A 20531-nucleotide genomic window follows, 5' to 3' on the forward strand; every position below is an offset into this window, starting at 1 on the left:
ACAAAATTTTATTTTTTGTTCATTTTAGTCCACATCTAAGCACAACGTTTTGGGGCTTCGGGGTATTTACCATTTTGGTCCCCCTATTTCGGCGTGCTACATAATTTAGTCCCTTTTGTTTTTTTTATTTCGATTTCGCCCCATATTTTAGACTTTACTTCGATTTAGTCCCTTTTTAGCATTTTTATCATTTTCTTTATTATTTTCAATGTATTATCATTTATTATTATCGTCATTCATAATATTATTTTTATTATTTTTATTTATCATACTATTATTATATGATAGTTTCGATACATACATGTATAATATTGTCATTATTATTTCCCTTTTTCAGACTTATATACTATATATAAATACCTTTTATATGTGTATCTATATAACCCCTCTTTTTACGAATATATGTATACATATTTATATATTTTATATGGTTTCTTTTATATATATATGTATGCCCTTTTTACGTATTAAAATATATATTATATATTATCTTATTTCATTTTTATAATCCACTTATATTTTTTATCTACATACATATATTTTTATGTTTCGTAATATTTATGTATACCTTTCTTATTATATATATACTCTAACCTTTGTAAATACATATACATATGCACACATATTTTGGTTTGTGTCTCTTTACATTTAATTGTATTTACTATTTATTTATTTCATTTTCTTTATCATTTGAGAATGAATGTTTTAATCTATTTGTTTATATACATTGTTATTTTATATGATTGTAAGTATGACTTTTATTTATTTTATATTGTTGTTATTACTTGATATAACAAAAATTTTTTTAAAAATATATATTTCGTGTTTAGATTTGAAAAGATCGTACCCTAACTCACTGGGTTTCGATTTTTATAATAAATCTAAATGCACGAATTTTTTTTAACCCAAGTTTTAAATAATCTCGGGATTTTAAAAAGAAACACGTCCTAACTTACTGGTCGTGATCACATTTTCAAGCCTGAGATGATTAAAATATCTTTTCAACGAACAAAATTTTGGAGTTTTTACGTATCAGGAATTCGATACATCGTGTCCTAACTTACTGGATATGATATTTTCTTTCTCGAATAACGTGAAATATGCCCATGTTCCTAAAAATTTCCAACATTTTAATACGAGGATCGTACTTTTAAAATTCTTCAAAGCTCTCAATTTTCAACACTAAGACACTAATTAATCAGCTAGGTACCAATTTTGGGCGCATCGAGGGTGCTAATCATTCCTCGTGCGTAACCGACTCCCGAACCCGTTTTCTGAATTCCGTAGACCAAAATCATTGTTTTGATAAAAATTAAATCGGTTATTAAAAACAACTACTTTTCGAGGTGACCCGATCACACCTCACAAAAAAAGATTGGTGGCGACTCCCGTTTTTAGTTTTCATTTTCAAAACCCAAGTCGACCCCGTTTTTAATCCAAAAATGGTGTCAACAGCTTGGCGACTCCACTGGGGACAAATACGAGAGTCAAGCCACGAGTTGATTACCTTTTGTCTTTTTGTTGAAAATTGAAAACTTGATTTAAATATATGATCCTTTCATTGCATTCCATTCGTTTTTATCACAATTTTCATCATCGTAATTGTTGTATTGATTTAAATTTTGGCATCTTTTTTCACATTGCATTGCATGACCGTTGGTCACACCCTTTTAAGTGGGAGTGAGAAACTACGCCTTCGTGAGGTTTTCACCTCCGCATGGGATAGTGAATCGCTTTCGGGATACATCCGTACCTATGTCTTCGTGAGATTTTCATCTCCGCATGGCCATAGAGAAATGTATTCCCCTGAACTGAACTCAGTCCACATGAGCCTATAATGGGTGAGGATTGAGGAATCTGCTAGTTCGGGTACCCGTACTTTAGAGCCAAACCTCATATAGTGGACTTCAGAACACATCCTAAGTAGAGCCACTCTAAATCCCTAGTGACTACCCAACTAATACTTTTGTTTTCCTTACTTCTGTTTTGTACTAACCCCTCTTGTTGTGTTTTGATTATGATTGCATTGCATCTGCATCTTAGGAAAGAGATATTGATTCAAGTTTGATTACTAACTTAGAAAGCTTGTCGTGGAATACGAATTCCTTGATAAAGTGGAAAACAATACGACTGCCTGAATATATTCTGAGAAACACAAGAAAGGATGATGAAAGAGTTCGTAACCTTTACTTCGTGGCCTAAGGATTCAAGACGATTATCCAAGAGCCTTTGACATTCCAACTCCCTTAAAGAAGCTGACGAGCCTTATGAAGATGGACAGATGATGGATCGCGACCAAGATCAAGAAAAGGAGCTAGTAGTGGCATCTTTTGGAAATTGGCGAGATTATCTCAAACTTGCGGATGAAGAAAAAGATCGATGTTGCCTCTTGGAATATAAGGGCGAAGCCGTACATACCTCTGCTTTATGTAAAGGAATTTGCTTTATAGAAAAGTTTTCTAAATATAATTGAATCAGATTCAACGTCTCTTTAGGCATTTATTTCATGCATTTGCATTACATGCATTAAAATCCATTAAAAGAGTCTAATTGAATAAATTTATTTCAGCTAACCTGGGAAACCAGCCAACCAAACACCCTTACGATATCCAAGTAAAGACTAGAGAAATGGAACGAAGGTTGGAAAAATTAGAGCGAATGCAGATTCAGATGCAAGAGCAATTGACTGAATTTCAACAGGAGATGAGAAATCAGACGCTAGAATTACGGAGAACTATGATAAACCAGTTCAACCGATTGCTAGCTGGAAAGTCAAAAGAAGTGAAAGACTCAGTGGTTTACTTTGGGGTTGATAATGAGGATATTGCCTATTCCTTAGATTGTATTCCGACAAGTGTCCAGGTCCAGCCAGATGGGTGCCCGCAAGGAGCACTCTTTACTATCGGATCCCAACACTATCAGACTGGTACATCGACACCAGTGAATTACCTGACAGGCTTAGGATCCAACTTGAGGAACGATTTAGTTAATCCTGTTGCTAATTTAGCTGAAATAAAGCAGATGAGGGTAGAGTACCCAGATACTACAAAGTCCCCAAGGAAGAAGGGGAATAAAAGGGATAATGTAGGCGGATATAACAAGGGCCACTCAAAACCAATCACTGTGGGCAGGCCAAAGACAGAGACCACCAGCATCAGAGCCCTTTAAAGCAAGAACCTGGAGTGAAACCAAGTACTGAGAAGCTCCAGTTCACACAAATTCCGATGTCATATAAGGAGCTGTATCAAAGCTTGTTCGATGCGCATGTTGTTACTCCTCGTTACTTGACCCCTTTACAACCTCCTTATCCCAAATGGTACGACATGAAAGCACAATACGACTACCATGCAGGAATTACGGGGCATTCAATAGATAATTGCATTACCTTCAAGAAGCTAGTCGAAAAATTCATCAACATGGGTATTGTCAAGTTGGGTGACTCATCTAGTGCAGAAAGCTATCTACCCAATCATATTGACAACGGGATGAATGCAATGTATGAAGAAGTGTTGGCAAGTGTTCACACCAATGGCATATATGAGGACACAATTGAAAAGGGAACTTGTTAGATGACCGCCCTTATAAATTTGAGAGCGTTCTAAGCGATTGGATTGCGGAAGAAATCCTTGTAGTCTTTAGATCTTATTTAGAGTAATGTTCAGAATATTTTTGTTGTTTTTAGCCTAAAGCGATAGAAATTCCTTTGTGAAATAGGCTAATGTCTGAACGTCATTATTCTAATAAAATACATCTTTGCATTCCTTTTTGAGCCAATGTTCTTTCATTCTTTTTGAATAATTATTTCTGATTATTTCATTCTTTTAGATTTTCTTCCACATCATTCATTCATAATCATATTGTATAAATAATTATTCATAAATTTATACTTTCTTTTGTATATTCTTTGGTACTTATTATGAGTCCTCAGATATCAATGACATGAGTGACACTGCTACAGACTCAGATTTTCCTTTTGAGCGAGGCATGTGTTTAGACGAATCTCATGACTTTGGAAATGACATAAATTGTAGCCTATCTCCGGACTTGTTGAGGATCGTAAAACAAGAGGATAAACAGATCCTACCTCTCAAGGAATCATTAGAATTTGTGAGCTTGGTGGAGACTAGAATTGACCTAACCACAGAGACGAAGCAAGACATTGCTGAGTTACCTCTAGAGTTCAATGATGTCTTTGTATGATCATACCAGGGTATGCCTCGATTCTTATAATAAAATCTGCACAACAGCACGATGTCAGAAATTTGCAGTATGAACAATGTAATTCATTGTCGAGGCAATGCCTGTCTCGTGGAGTCAGCATAGCTTTGCCCATTTGAAGTCGAATTTCCATCTCTTCAAGTTGTTGTCGAGTCCATCCTGATTAAAGAGGAAGATCCAAAGTTTTTGTCGAAGTTGCGCCCAAAAGGCTCAGATCAAAAAAGGAAAAAGAAAAATCAAAGTCAAAGTCAAAAGGAAAATGAAAAAATCAAAAATCAAAATAAAAAAACCAAAAAAAGAAAGAAGAAAAAAATCAAAATCAAAATGAAAATGAGAAAAAGAAAGAAGAATGAAAAAAGAGAAATCTAGATGAAAAATCAGAATGAAAAGAAAAGAAAAAGAAAAGGAGAGGCCAAAGCGAAAACCCGCAAAGGGCACTTTGTGACCAAATGAGGTTTGAGTTGAAAACCCGAAAAGGGCGACTCAAATTTCGAGCACAATGAGGCATGGACATCACCATTATCGAAGACTTCTAATGGGCATTGCTTCATTTTGAGAGGCTACTTCATGAGCCAAAGTCATCGTATACCGATACAGAATTTCAGAGAAGAGGGTATTAGAGAATGCATTGAGCTTAAACAATAGCACGATCGCTGAGGTCTCAAATTAACTCAGAAGTGGACACCACGATTCGTCACTGAATGGCCTAGAGTTGAACATCAAAAATTGAAGGAAAATGACTGAGACTTACAAGGATTGGCATGAGAAATTACTATTTGCCTTCCTTGCTTGACGAACATCTGTACTGGGGCAATACCTTTCTCTTTGGTTTGCGGGGTTTAGGTAGTTTTACCTATTGAAATCCTCTCCCTTCGGGTATTAGTTGAGCTAGAATTGGATGAAGCAGAATGGATCCAATCGCGATGCGATCGGTTGAACCTAGGAAAAAGGTTAAAAGCTATTCTTCAGGGTCGGATGTACCGGAAACAAATGATACGAACCCATAATGAACAGTGTCATCTCAGAGAATTCCACGAGAGGGTTGGATGTCGAAAAAGATCATTCCTCTCCAAAAGGATTCCAGAGGGAAATAAATGCCAAACCAGAATGTCCCTACGTTGTAAAGAAGACATTCTTCAGAAGAGCACTGATCCTGAGTGAGATTGCTAGTCCTATAAACTCGGATCCAGTCAAGAAATACTTCATTTAAAGAAAGAGAAAGGACCAAGGTGAAAACCCGCAAAGGGCACTCTGAGTCAAAAAAAAATGAAAAATGAAAATGAAAAATGGAGAGGCTAAGGGGAAAACCCAGAAAGGGCGCCTTAGGCCAAAGGGGATTTGAGTTGAAAACCCGAAAAGGGCGGCTCAAATACTTGTTCAGAATGGGGCATGAGACGATCAGAGTGATTCGAATTTTGATTATATTGGGGCATGTGGTGATCTTGCTATGCCTGAATTAACAGGAAATGATAAGCGACATATTGGGGCATCGACAAAGCACTGTAGATCTCCTAAACACATGCCAAACTCAAAATGGTCTTCAAAAAGTTTGTACAGAGAAGTTCAAGCTGCGATATTTGAGGCACCCAATTCTCATATTATTTGTTGTTATTGGAATACTTTTTTCCTTTCCAAGATATACATTCCCAATTAATTTCTTTATCATCATTCTTTACTATTTTTGATAATTTGTTCTTTCGAGCTATGCTCAGAACCAACTTTATTCTTATCCATTGTTATGACCTTTTTGCAAACGTGTTGCATTGGAATAATGATTAATAGACTAATAAAACTTTCACAAAAGAAGTTTTGCATATTACTCTGGAAAGTTTCTAAATATCACAGGAACCTGAAACAGGACGATTGTTTAGAACACACTAGGTAAAGGTTGGAAATTTGAGAAGGAAGAGTCTAAATTTGGACTTTCTCTTTAGATTTCGTTGTCAAATGCGTTGATTGAACAAAATGATAAGATGACGGCTTAACGGCAAAGCTGGAATGAACAAGCAAGCAATAATCATCAGGCAGTAGGAAGAGGTTACCTCGGAGAAGAGAGCCTTCATCTGCGCATAAGTCTTTGGTATGACACCCTGAGAATGGTGTAAGAAACCAAAACGATTTAGGTCATGTATCCTCGATTTGTGATAAGATAGGATTGAGATAAAAGTCACATATTTCTACCCTTGGATTGCAGTGGGAGAATGATGGTACAAATTTTGGCGTCCCAATGGATTGAACTTTGAGGTTTACAGAGGGGCAACCTGGCCAAATGTTTCTTCAGAAAAACCAGTCAAGCGAGAAGGCGTTGTAGCACGTCAGTCACAAAGCCTTAATAAACTTCGAGTAATGACAACCTAAGCGAGATCATTCTCGGAAAAATAAAATTCTGTATTCATGCAAACACCATTCACACATGCCTAGTTAGTAGTATTTGATTCATTTTGATCATGTCATCCTAATCATTAGGCATAATTAGGTTCATTATACAGGTCATGTTCCCCAGAGAACAGATCAATGAATATTTCAGATCTTATCTCCCTGAGGTTACAGTGGAGCAGATTGACGCCAGAGATCTTATCTCCTTGAGATTACAACGGAGCAGATCGAGGACACTATCCTATCTCCCTGAAGTTATAGTGGAGCGGATTAAAATAAAGGATCCTATCTCTCTGAAGTTACAGCAGAGCAGGTCACATAAAGCTTTATCTCCCTGAAGTTACAGTGGGGCAGGTTGAATATGCAAGTCCTATCTCCCTGAGGTTACAGTGGAGTGGACCGAAGAATTTCAGATCTTATCTCCCTGAGGTTACAGTGGAGCAGATTGGAGCTAGTAATCCTATCTCCCTGAAGTTACAGTGGAGCGGATTAAAATAAAGGATCTCATCTCTCTGAAGTTACAGTAGAGTAGATCGCGTCAGGTCTTATCTCCCTAAGGTTACAGTGGAGTAAACCGAAGAATTTCAGATCTTATCTCCCTGAGGTTACAGTGGAGCAGGTCGAAGATGGTAGATCTTATCTCCCTAAGCAGTAGTGGAGCAGATCGAAAATGGCAAATCTCATCTTCCTAAGCAGTAGTGAAGCAGATTTAAGCCACCAGTCTTATCTCCCTAAACAGTAGTGGAGCAGATCGCATCAAGTCTTATCTCCCTAAGCAGTAGTGGAGCAGACAAAAGAAACCAATCCTGTCTCCTTGAAGTCACAGTGGAGCGGATTAAAAACAAAGATCTTATCTCTCTGAAGTAGCAGTAGAGCAGATCGCATCCAGCCTTATCTCCCTGAAGTTACAAGAGAGCAGACTAAAACCACAAACAACGTCCCCCTGAAGTTGCGGCAAAGAAGATTGAAGCTACAAGTCAAAACTCTCTGGAGTGCAGTGGAGTGGATCGAAGCGGACTGAGATAAAGCTACTTGAAGAGGAGAAGCGTCAAAAGAAGTCGAACTCGACGAGACCGGGCAAAATTGGTCTTTCTTAGTCTTTGCTCTGTTCTCGTTACACGACAACGAGCAAAGAGGGGCAGCTGTACAGACCTTATTTTTCCCGGGCCCATATAAACCCTAGCCCGAACCTACCAACCCAAAAAATTTATTGACCCAATTACAATAACAGACCTACAACCCAAAATTCACAAGCCCAAATGGCCCAAAGCGTTTGACATTTTCAGAATGCCAGAAACCCTAGGATTTCTGGCGCCGTTCCCCTGCTGCTACCCATGTGAGCCTTCAGCGCGCACCACGCCCGAGGCCTGCCACCACCAGCCGGCCTTGCACCGAAACGACAAGTTGACCTTGCCATGTACCTGCAAACAAGTAGCAAAAAGAGAGAAATGGAAGCAGACTAGAAAAACAGTAGCAAAAGAGGGAATTTTCCTGCATTTTTCATCTTTTCTTTCGGCTATAAAGCCAAGTATGTGGTGAAATGTAAAAGGGGGGATTTTTGTAAAAAAAAAAGACAACACATTAGCAGAAAGAAATAAAAGCAAACAAACAGATTCCAGGTTGTTATTTACATCAGATTCGCATTTTCTTTTTTTATTTATTTTCTTTATTTTGTATATCAAATAGAAAACAAAAAAGGGACGAGAAGAAGCCTTACCTGCGCCGCGCCAGAGAGGAGGGAAGGCGAACGGATTCCTTCTCTTCTTTTCGGTTTTGACTCGTTTTTTAAAGGATTCGGCTTTGAATCCGAGTTCTAAAGTGAGTGGGCTTCAAGCGGGGCTAAGAAAGGTTCTATTTTGCACCTCTGGCTGCCGTCTGCGGCGGAGCTACGGCGGAGGTGCGCCGGAGCCTTTGGTCGGTTCCTGGGGAGAGGGTGTTGAGAGAGTTCTGACTCTCTCTCTGTTTTTGTTGAAAATGAAGATGAAACTGTTTTTTAGTATATTTTTGGTATTTATATTAAATTTAAAACGGCACCGTTTTGGCCTTTAAGATCCACGCGCGACCCGACCCGCTCCAGGGGATCCGCGCGTTTCTGACAAATGGGCTATTTGCGCCATTAATCCCTTTCATTATTGTTTTGTTTTAATTTGATCCTTCTACCTGTTTCTTCATTATTTAAATTGGCCTCGCAAATTTGTTGCATGTCTCGATTTAGTCTGGGCATAAGTGGCGCGCTACAAGGCTGGGGCATATCGCCTGATCAGTCCTTCACATTTTGTGCGTGATTCATTATAGCCCCCGAACCTTTTTATTTTGCGATTTGGCCACAAAATTTTATTTTTTGTTCATTTTAGTCCACATCTAAGCGCAACGTTTTGGGGCTTCGAGGTATTTACCATTTTGGTCCCCCTATTTCGGCGCGCTACATAATTTAGTCCCTTTTGTTTTTTATTTCGATTTCGCCCCATATTTTAGACTTTACTTCGATTTAGTCCCCTTTTAGCATTTTTATCATTTTCTTTATTATTTTCAATGTATTATCATTTATTATTATCGTCATTCATAATATTATTTTTATTATTTTTATTTATCATACTATTATTATATGATAGTTTCGATACATACATGTATAATACTGTCATTATTATTTCCCTTTTTCAGACTTATATAATATATATAAATACCTTTTTATATGTGTATCTATATAACCCCTCTTTTTACGAATATATGTATACATATTTATATATTTTATATGGTTTCTTTTATATATATATGTATGCCCTTTTTACGTATTAAAATATATATTATATATTATCTTATTTCATTTTTATAATCCACTTATATTTTTTATCTACATACATATATTTTTATGTTTCGTAATATTTATGTATACCTTTCTTATTATATATATACTCTAACCTTTGTAAATACATATACATATGCACACATATTTTGGTTTGTGTCTCTTTACATTTAATTGTATTTACTATTTATTTATTTCGTTTTCTTTATCATTTGAGAATGAATGTTTTAATCTATTTGTTTATATACATTGTTATTTTATATGATTGTAAGTATGACTTTTATTTATTTTATATTGTTGTTATTACTTGATATAACAAAATTTGTTTAAAAAAAAAATATATTTCGTGTTTAGATTTGAAAAGATCGTACCCTAACTCACTGGGTTTCGATTTTTATAATAAATCTAAATGCACGAATTTTTTTAACCCAAGTTTTAAATAATCTCGGGATTTTAAAAAGAAACACGTCCTAACTTACTGGTCGTGATCACATTTTCAAGCCTGAGATGATTAAAATATCTTTTCAATGAACAAAATTTTGGAGTTTTTACGTATCGGGAATTCGATACATCGTGTCCTAACTTACTGGATATGATGTTTTCTTTCTCGAATAACGTAAAATATGCCCATGTTCCTAAAAATTTCCAACATTTTAATACGAGGATCGTACTTTTAAAATTCTTCAAAGCTCTCAATTTTCGACACTAAGACACTAATTAATCAACTAGGTACCAATTTTGGGCGCATCGAGGGTGCTAATCATTCCTCGTGCGTAACCGACTCCCGAACCCGTTTTCTGAATTCCGTAGACCAAAATCGTTGTTTCGATAAAAATTAAATCGGTTTTTAAAAACAACTACTTTTCGAGGTGACCCGATCAAACCTCACAAAAAAAAAAGATTGGTGGCGACTCCCGTTTTTAGTTTTCATTTTCAAAACCCAAGTCGACCCCGTTTTTAATCCAAAAATGGTGTCAACAAATGCATTCAATCCGCTAATAACCAAGTCCTCAATAATGCACTCAATTTCAACAATGACAACTAGTTTTAGTTATACAAATAACAATTAATTTAATGGAAAACATTAACCCCAGCCTACTTAATGACATTGATCATGTTAAGATGACAGTTAAAGAGAAAGAGTGTTTTTAATGCAATTTTTTTTTTAGAATTTGATAAAAATTTGTATAAAATGTAAAAGAAATTCCTATAATAATTAACCTATTCTTATAACAGGACCCTTAATTTATGGACTACATCATCTCCACTCTCTTTTCTCTACCAGATTGGTATATCAATCGCATTGTTGTTACAATTTCATTGCAATCAATAAGTAACAAGATTTATATACTAAAGGAAAAAAAATGCAGTAAACAAAGAAAGACAACTGATTTACTAGTAATTAGAGGTGCTCATGGCCGGGCGGCCCGAAATATGGAAGGGTTTGGGTAAAAATATAGGTCCGAAATATGGGCTCTAAACGGGCCAGGCCTCGGACACCGCTTTTATGGCCCGAGCCCGGTCTGGCCCAAATGTACTAAATATATATATTTTTAATTTTAAAATACTTTTTTTAAAATTTTTTTATTTTTAAAATAAATTTTTAGTGTTTTATTAAAAAAATGGGTCGGGCCTGGACAAAATCTCAGGCCCATATTTCGGGTCAGGCCCGGACCCGGGCCTAGGATGCGAGATGAAATTTTTTGGGCCCGACCCGGCCCATGAACACCTCTACTAATAATATGATTTGATAATTAAACACTTGCAATGACCCCAAGCTAAAAAGCCAAATATTTGTGTTATTAATTTATGATAAATTATAGTCTCTGCCTCTAATCATTCAATGATGGACAAAATTTATGGTTCACATGCAACAATGAAGAGAAAATGTTGAACATTTATATAATAATTATCTTTTCAAAGGGAAGAAGGGGTGATTAAGGGAAGAATGGGTGATTAGAGTCAAATCATATTCACAGTGTCTGCAAGGAAATGAAGTATGCATCCAAAATCTGTAACACTTCTTACTCGAGACCGTTTTCGGAGTCGAGTACGAGGCATTACTTAGCTTATCTTACTAATTCGGAGCATAAAAACTTGGTTTGAAAATTTATTTCAGTATTTACAGCAAATCTATCCACCTGCGCAACAGTCACTTATTTAATTATAACTCGAGTTACGAAACTCAAAATTTAGATCCGTAAATTTTCCCTGAAACTAGACTCATATATCTTTTCACCATAAAATTTTCAGAATTTTTGGTTTAGCCAATTAGTACAGTTTATTAGTTAAAGTCTCCCCTGTTTCAGTGACTGACCATCCTGACCTCTTGTCACTAAAATTCAATTATCTATTTGTACAGACTTCATATGGTGCTTCCACTTATTTCTCCTGAAAATAGACTCATCAAGGAATATATACATACAAATTATAACTCATAATTCCTTCTGTGAAATTTTTAATGAATTTCTAAAGTCAGAACAGGGGGCCTCAAAATCATTCTGACACTGTCTCACTAAAATTAAAATATCTAAAAATATAGAACTCTTTTTCTTACTCTATTTTTTTCATGTGAAAGTAGACTCATTCATCTTTAATTTAGTATCTCACTCAGCTTCTAATTCAATTTCCACCCTTTTTTATGATTTTTCAAAGTTACCTCAATGCATATATCCAAAAACTGTTCCATTGCAAATTTTAAAAAAAAATTCAATATAACCCTTTTATAATTATCTAACATTCCCTGCAAATTTAAATCACAACCAATTCCAGTATTTCAACTACTTCATTTAAATACTAATGAAGTTCAGCCAATCAATCATTTCAAACTAAAAGCATGTATATATTTCGATATCTAACACAACCATAACATTCAAATTTATTTTGCATACTTAGTCCTTCATACTAATACTTTTTACTTCAATTCCCTATACATGCCATATAAATCCAAAAAGTTGTTTAACAAAATCTACCGGAGTAAATCTGGATAGTGTGATCGTTGTTGTAGATCTGATCCTCCGAAATATATATATACACGTCAATCTACAAGAAACAGTAAACACACACCAGTAAGCTTACAGTAAGCTTAGTAAGTTCACAGGCTCATAATAAAATCTTACCAGAATTTCACTAACAACATTAACAAACAAATAAAAATTCAACATTTTCTGCCAACCACAATCTCAAATAATAAATATATCCAATCGAGCTCAATATCAGAAGTCAACTTCTATTCCGACATTTAGCTTCAATTGCACTTACAAATACCTATCAAATTAAGGATAGTCTTACGAAATTGAGTACACCGTTTGCCCGGTGCCACAATTTGCTTGAATATTTCACATTGCTATAACTCAATATGGCTTTCTTCACGGAATTACCATACCTACTTTTCACAACTCAGTATGGTTTTCTTCACTGAAACACCATACCTAATTTTCATAACTCAGTATGGTTTTCTTCACCGAAACACCATACCTACTTTTCACAACTCAGTATGGTTTTCTTCACCGAAACACCATACCTACTTTTCACACTTTGTCATGGATCCACCATGGACTTATCCGTCAATTCGTCGTTGGTTGCCAAACATGTGTATTCAATCCTGCGTATCCCTTAATTTGAACTAACAATCTCATCTTCTTCTCATTTTTACCATAATCATAATTCAGTAACAATATACGGATTTATACAATATATCATTTCCACATTAACAATTAATCATAAAAATTCAGCCATATGAACTTACCTGGGCCGATTTGTAGAAGTTGTAAAAGTTTAGAAACTAGTTCGATACTTTCTCTTTTCCGCGTTTATCTTCGGATTCCCGATCTATAATATAAAATTTTCCATTCATTAGCATCTAATTCAATACTAATTTACTTCACAATTTATGCCTTTCAATTTTTGAAATTACACTTTTACCTCCAAAATTTACAATTTTTACAATTTGGTCCCTACTCAATTAACCCTTCAATTGATCAAAATTTTCTCAATTAACATCTTATCCAACCATTTTAGACTACTGAACAGCCTTTGATATTCATAATTTTAGTACAAAACCCCAATTCCTAACTTTTTCACAATTAGGTCCTAAAAATCATTTTCTACTAAAATCACTTAATAAAATCATAATATAATGAAATTAAAACTTTAAATATATATTAATTCATCATAAAATTCCAGAACTTATTCATACTAACTTACAAAATCACCCATGGAATCAAAAACTAATGAATTCAATAGTTGGACCTAGTTGTAAAAGTCACAAAACATGAAAATTTCAAAGAAAAAGCAAGAATTGAACTCACATGGTGTAAAAATATGAAAAACCAGCTTGTTTCAGACCTCCTATGGCGTTTTTGCTGATAAATTATGAAGAGATCTCTAGATTTTTCACTTTTATCTTTGTTTTATATATTTAATTTGTAAAATTTCCAATTTTGCCCTTATTTCTCCTTACTTTCTGCTGATTTTTCTTGCCCAACCGTCCAGCCCATATAATTTGGGCCTAATTACCTTTTAAATCCCTCCTTATTAGTCACTTAAGCCATTTAATCACAATTTTAATAATTTTGCACTATTCTCAATTTAGTCCTTTTTAATTAATTGACTATCCAAACGTTATAATTTTCTAACGAAACTTTTATACTAACTCAATGACACTCCATAAATATTTTTTAAAATATTTATGGCTTGCTTATGAATTCGAGGTCTCGAAACCTCGTTTTAGACCCAGTTTACCTATTAAATTCTTTTTAAATCACAAAAATTCACTAAATCACAAAATTCACTAATTCAAAAATTCTTCTAAATTCACACTTGACCCATAATTATTAATTTATTAATTTTTAAGACTCACTAGTCAGATTTAGTGGTCTCAAATCACTGTTTCCGACACCACTGAAAATTAGGTTGTTACAAAATCAGCTTTCTCTGTCAGCTTTTCATGGATCTTAAGGCGTTGATCACATGTGGTGCGATCTCCCATTGAAGAAGATGGACACTTATTTTCATCTTATTTTGTCTTTTATTCAATTTTGACAAAAATGCCCTTGACCCATTTACTTAGATATTTTTCTAGAATTACCCTTATGTGTCCATAAACTAATTTATGGTCTATTTGCCACATAAACACTTTCAATTTCATGCAATAATTCAATTAAGTCATTTAATCACTAATTAGACACACTTTGCATTTTTTTTCTCAATTTAGTCCTAAAAATTTAATTAGGCACTAAATCATTAAAATTTCCTATCAATATTTTCACACAATATTTCAATCAATCGGTAATTAATAAAAATTTATAAAATTAAACTATTTCACTTCGGATTTGTGGTTATGAAACCACTATTACGATTAAGCCCTATTTCGGGCTATCATAAATAATGTAACATTCAGTGCAACAATAGTTGTGCATTAACGACTACTAAAAGAGGAAAAGCATAAAGAAGAAAAAACTTTGAAAGAGACCCTATCATTGAGTGAAATATACAAGTGAAATGCCAAAAGAAGAAAAAAGACTCACTTCATAAGAATATCATAGTACCGGGGATCTAAAGAACGGAGTATTCCTTCAACATCTTTTATAGCCATTAATGCTTTATGCACACCTACCCAATTAGCATACTGCAAATGCCAATATCCAAATTAAAATGAAAAAAATGGAATTTTTTTTTCATTTTAGGGTACGAAACCTTGCATCGTTCGTCTTGAGGAGGATAACTCTCGAGTGCAATTTTAATAGCTTTAATGGGTTTATACCTGAGATAGAAACAAACCAATCTTACAAAATTAGGGTTTTTTTTTCCTTTCAAAACTTTTAAATGGGAAACTTGAATTAATATTAGAAATTTCAACTGTTTAATTAAGCTCTCGATCTTCAGAGATTTGTTTTCTATTTTTGCTAGTATATCCTCGGTGTTATCAGATCCCGCAGATTTCTCCGTTTCTGCCATTATCACTAATTCACTCGTTCTCTCTAATCAATCACTTGCCAAACAAAAATTATTTTCAAATGTATTCGTGCAATGAATTCAATCAAAATGTCTGAAAATCATACCTTATGAATTAATTAAAATATTTGTCAATAAAATGATTATTGAAAAATATGATTATTAAATCTTTTATTCAAATATTTGTTAATAATGATTATTGAAAATATAAAAATACATAAATATTATCTTTTATTCCAAAGGGTAATTTTTAAAGTAACATTACATTCAAGAAATATATTGAATGCATCAAACGTGTTAATGTAAAATTTTTGAAATTTTAGTCAATACTTTTTAATACATACAAAATATTGTAAAGTAACTATTGGAAATCATCCATATTTATGGAAAGTCAAAGATATGGGTATCAAATAAAGTCAAAGATATGGGTATCAAATATTAGAAAGTCAAAGATATGGGTATCGAGATATTGGCATAAGAAATCTGAGATATTTGCAATATTTGGTCCCTAATTGTAAAGTGACTTTGCAAGTTGATCCCTGAACCTCAACTATAAATAGGCATAACCATCTCTCATTCTGTATATCATATTTGCCATTTTTTACTTAAGGCATTGTTCTCTCTCTCTTTGTAAATTCTCACTTGTATTTTGGAGTGAAATATATTTGGTAGCGCCCGAGGACGTAGGCAAAATTTGCTGAACCTCGTTAAATTCTTGTGTTCTTTATTGTATTATTCTGCATGAATTGTGAGTGTGATTGTAGTGATTTATTGTGCTATTAAATTACGATTGAGAAATATTTTGGCTAGGAAAGACTTGGTACTTAAGCGATCCTTGTAATCCATCTCTCTTTCTTGGGAATTGAACTTAGTATGACTTTTTAGTACAATAATTTTACTCTTTTACACGCTTCCGCACAACAGTAACTTTTTCAGTAATATCATTTCTATCATTGGAATTATAATATTAGAAAACATCAAACACCTTCCAAGAAAAAAATATTGGTTAATAAATTTTTATTAAGAGAGTCGAAATAGAATTTAGACTCATATTTTCTTTTCTTTTATTCCTTTTTAATATCCAAATAGAACGTATAAAAGAATAATATAATATTTAAAACTGTCTTTTAAATAGTTTAATATTAAATTTTTTTAATTTAATTTTTTTAAATTATTAACTGTTAAATATTTAAAATAGTTTATACTTTCTATTATTCTCTCTCCATTTTTAAAAATTTTAACAACCTTACCTTAATTTTAAAATTTGTTTGATATATTCTTTTGAATCATTTGATTTTTATTTTTTATTTTAAATTTGGTTCACATTTTAATTAGGATTCTATGAAGAATATTGGTGTGTTTTTTTTAAAATGAATTTAATTTTATTAGGAGATATCTATTTATATTGGTGTAAAATTAATATGGTTTTAACACCCTTTTATAATTTTTTTACAATTAATATTTTAATAATCTAATAGTCGTATTTTGTTTTCCATTCATATAGAAAATGATTGTCAAGTTTGGAGTAAAGAAAAAAATAATTATTTATTTGTGTTAAAAAAATTCAATCGTTAAATATATATGGATTAGTATTGATAATATTTTAGATCAATATGATAAAGATATTAGATCGATTTGAAATTTTACATGCATGATAAGTACAATTACATTGATAAATCCAAAAATTCAATAATAAATTATTATTTCTGAATCAAGAATCTTAATTAATAAAAAAAATTCTTCATTTTTAATGAAAAGTAAGAGAGAAACACAAAGTTAAGGAATACAACGCCAATCATATCTACTAATAATAAGAAGTTGACAACACGCATGAGAAACTCATTGTAAATAATCAAATCCCTAACGATCAATTATCTCTCCTTGGCTAGCCAAACCGCAATAAAATTCTCTTCCCTTGGTACATACTTGCTAATCTCCTCTCAGCACATTCCTTCTACTTTCAACCATGCAAAACAATGGATGAAATATATTGCATAAATGGAACCAACTTTAACCTAATAGTTTTGGAGCTTAAATATTAGCTTGTACCCTACACTTTAATTTACTCGGCATAGGTTATACAAAGTTAAGATAAATATTATTTATGAGCAACTCCTAACAACCAGTTCGCGTGGCCTAATGGATAAGGCGCTCGCCTCCGGAGCGGGAGATTGTGGGTTCGAGTCCCACCGTGAACGACTTTTTAAAATCTTTCCATTTTTTGTCTCCTTTTTCGCTTGTTTCTTTTTCTCTATTTTAAGTGAACAAATAAGACAAATTTAGAAAATAGCCTTTTTAGTTTTTACGTGACATGATTTTTTTATTATCAAAACTTAACTTAAATAAAATATTAGTATTAAATCGATAATAGATTTAAATTTTAAAATTTAGAAACATTAAAATGAATTTCATATGAAATATTACTCTTAACATTATGATTTTTAGATTTTTAAAAAAGAAGTATTAGGATTTATAGTGTTATTAAACATAACTAATAAATTATTAATATAATTAAATAGTACTTATTAATTTAATAAAATATTATTTAATATTATACTATTAAAAATGTTTATATTACTATTATAATAAGAAATATATCAATTATAGTGTATAAATATTTACTAATAAATGTTTTATAATATACTAATAGTATATATATATTAGTACTAATATTATTTTAAATCATTATTACAATATTTTAATTATTTTAATAATTTTAAAACATTTACATGATTAATGCAATATTAATACTAACATGATACTTTAATAATATTGTATTGAATCACAAGAATTAGGTGAGATAGTAAGGGTTTCTCTTACCTTAACCAATGGTCAAGGGTTTGATTCTCACATTGGGTATGGAACAAGTTTAAAACTCGTGCAGAGCATCTACCTCTTAATGGTTCTACAGAATGCAAAAAATTAATCAATAGGCTCGCTTCAGTGGAACCTTGGGAAACCAAAAAAACATAGTATTGTTTTGGGTTTTTAATATTAATATAATAATTTAAATATTATTAATCTATTATTATTTAAAATATTAATGTCTAATATTTATGTATATATTTCTATTTAAAAAAAATTCTAGAATTGATATATAAGATATGAATTATTAAAATATTTTAAATAAAAAAATTTTAATAATAAATAATGTTTTATGTATTTAATATTAATTTTTATTATTAAAATGCTATTATTTCAAATAATGCCATTAAATAATATTTTGTTAATAAATAATTTTGTACTTTTATCAACATTGCTATTTGAAAGAAAAAAGAGAGTAGATTTTCCGAAAAGTATAATAGAAAATATTTGTCATTGAATCATCCAATTAATAATTTCTAAGTAATTTTATCATAATTAAGTTTTTTTTAAAAAATCTTCTAACACAAAATCAAATAATAAAATCTATTTCAATTACTTCTGAAATTATTATTCCTTAGTTTCATATGCAATCAGGGGACGTTGAATAGAAAGGGGAAAAAATGTGACATGTTTCCGCCATGAACAGTATTTATATATTTTTATCATAATTTACTATTTTAATCAAGTTCACTAATTACACAAGAATCTCATAATTTAATTTACAAAAACTAGTGGCAGTGATCATGGCACGTAGAAATTGATAGGAAAAAGGTGGGCATGGTTGCTGAATCTGCTATTTGATTCTACGTACCAACATTGGTTTCATGTGACACTAGGCAACTTGATACCCTAATAAATAAAAGGTATTATTAATTTCAGTTGTCACTATTGTTATAAGCTTTTGGAGATTATGAATTTAAATAAAAATAATAATATAAAATTACTTATGTTTTAGTTGTTTATATTATCGCTGATGTTAAAATCTATTATCAATGCATTAGATTAATTAAAATAAATTTAATTAAATAAATTATTTCAGTTGCCGTTAAATAAATTTAATTAATTGAAATTTCTAAATCGAATAAAGGAAATAATCAAAGCCACTGGCATTAGATTAATCATTGAAACTTAAGCGTGCGTTGCTCATAAAGAAATTATAAATTACAAGAAAGAAAAGAAGCCTAAACAAAACACCAATCATTGAGTTCAAATCGTTAAAGGTCGATTAAGATTTCATTTTTTTTTATTTACTTTTTAAATCTAAAGAAGCCTAAACAGAAGAGCAATTTATTTACTCATGTCGATTAAGATATTTACTTCAATTGATTTTTTTTTAATAATTTTTAAAATTTTAAACCATTGTTTTGAATTTTTTAATTTTAAAAAATTAATTAATTGCTGACATAGCATCAACACGGTAATCTACGTGTGCCCCACATTAACAAACATTATGTTTCTCAAGTGATCTAAGGATTAAAAAGGTGAAAGTTAAATGAAGAGCTAAAATGACATTCTTTTTAAAATTAGAGAATTAAATCTTTAAATTTAATTCAAACCATAAAATAATAGAAAGAAATTAGCAACTTGAATTACAAGCAGCATGTTTCAAATAAGATTATGTAAATTTATTTTAAGAAATTAGTCCTCTATTTTTCTAAAATTTTCAATCAAATATGGTTTTTTAATGCATTTTTATTTCCACCATATTTTTATTTTCAAAAATAGATTAAGTAAAATATAAAAATAGTCACTTTTGTTTGTCTCAAATTACATTTTAGTCCCTTATGTTTGAAATGTTATATTTTAGTCATCGTTTTGTTACAAAGTGATCACTATACCGTTAAACTCCGTTACCTCCCTAACATCAGCCCAAATGAATTTTAAACGCCAACTTGAATGCCCAGTTGCTGAGATGAAAATAAATTTTTAAATAAATAAATTTAATTTGGACTGTCACATGAGACATTCAAGTTGACATTTAAAACTCTTTTAGACTGTCATGTAGGATTACCGTTAGAGAAACAATAGAGTGATCACTTCGTAACAAAACGATAACATAAGTAGCTAAAATATAACATTTCAAACATAAATGACTAAAATATAACTTGAAATAAATAAAAGTGATTATCTTTATAGTTTATCCAAATAGATTATAGTTTTCATTTAACGTGTTTTTTAATTTTATTTTTTTTTAAAAGGAAATAGGTTAGAACTAGACACGATAACTTGTTTCTCAAGTAAACATAAACATAATACAAATTATTAAATTATTAGATTCGAATTTACCATAAAAAACTCTTTCATATAATACCTA

At 32.0% G+C, this 20531-nt stretch overlaps 1 protein-coding gene and 1 non-coding gene across 2 annotated transcripts; one reads left to right on the forward strand and one right to left on the reverse strand.

Moving 5' to 3' along the window:
- Positions 1 to 14306: 14306 nt before the first annotated feature.
- On the reverse strand, positions 14307 to 15355 carry LOC107919238 (actin-related protein 2/3 complex subunit 5A-like). Its single transcript, XM_016848738.1, has 4 exons — positions 15258 to 15355; positions 15095 to 15161; positions 14924 to 15026; positions 14307 to 14407 (listed from the first exon to the last, which is right to left on the reverse strand). The coding sequence occupies exons 1-4, from the start codon at positions 15353 to 15355 to the stop codon at positions 14307 to 14309; spliced, it is 369 nt and encodes a 122-aa protein (XP_016704227.1).
- Positions 15356 to 17477: 2122 nt separating this feature from the next.
- Positions 17478 to 17550, forward strand: TRNAR-CCG (transfer RNA arginine (anticodon CCG)). Its single transcript has one exon. It is a non-coding gene; the product is annotated as a tRNA-Arg (tRNA).
- The last annotated feature ends 2981 nt before the right edge of the window (positions 17551 to 20531 follow it).

This window comes from Gossypium hirsutum, chromosome D13 (assembly GCF_007990345.1).
Source record: "Gossypium hirsutum isolate 1008001.06 chromosome D13, Gossypium_hirsutum_v2.1, whole genome shotgun sequence".
Lineage (NCBI taxonomy): Eukaryota > Viridiplantae > Streptophyta > Magnoliopsida > Malvales > Malvaceae > Gossypium > Gossypium hirsutum.

What these genes read in the sequence shown, in the direction of transcription:
- LOC107919238 (XM_016848738.1), bottom strand. Translation starts at nt 15,355, where the DNA reads ATGGCAGAAACGGAGAAATCTGCGGGATCTGATAACACCGAGGATATA. An exon ending in CTCAAGACGAACGATGCAAG is followed by an intron (nt 15,027 to 15,094) that starts GTTTCGTACCCT and finishes TGGCATTTGCAG; the next exon opens with TATGCTAATTGGGTAGGTGT. An exon ending in CTATGATATTCTTATGAAGT is followed by an intron (nt 14,408 to 14,923) that starts GAGTCTTTTTTC and finishes AATAAGATGAAA; the next exon opens with ATAAGTGTCCATCTTCTTCA.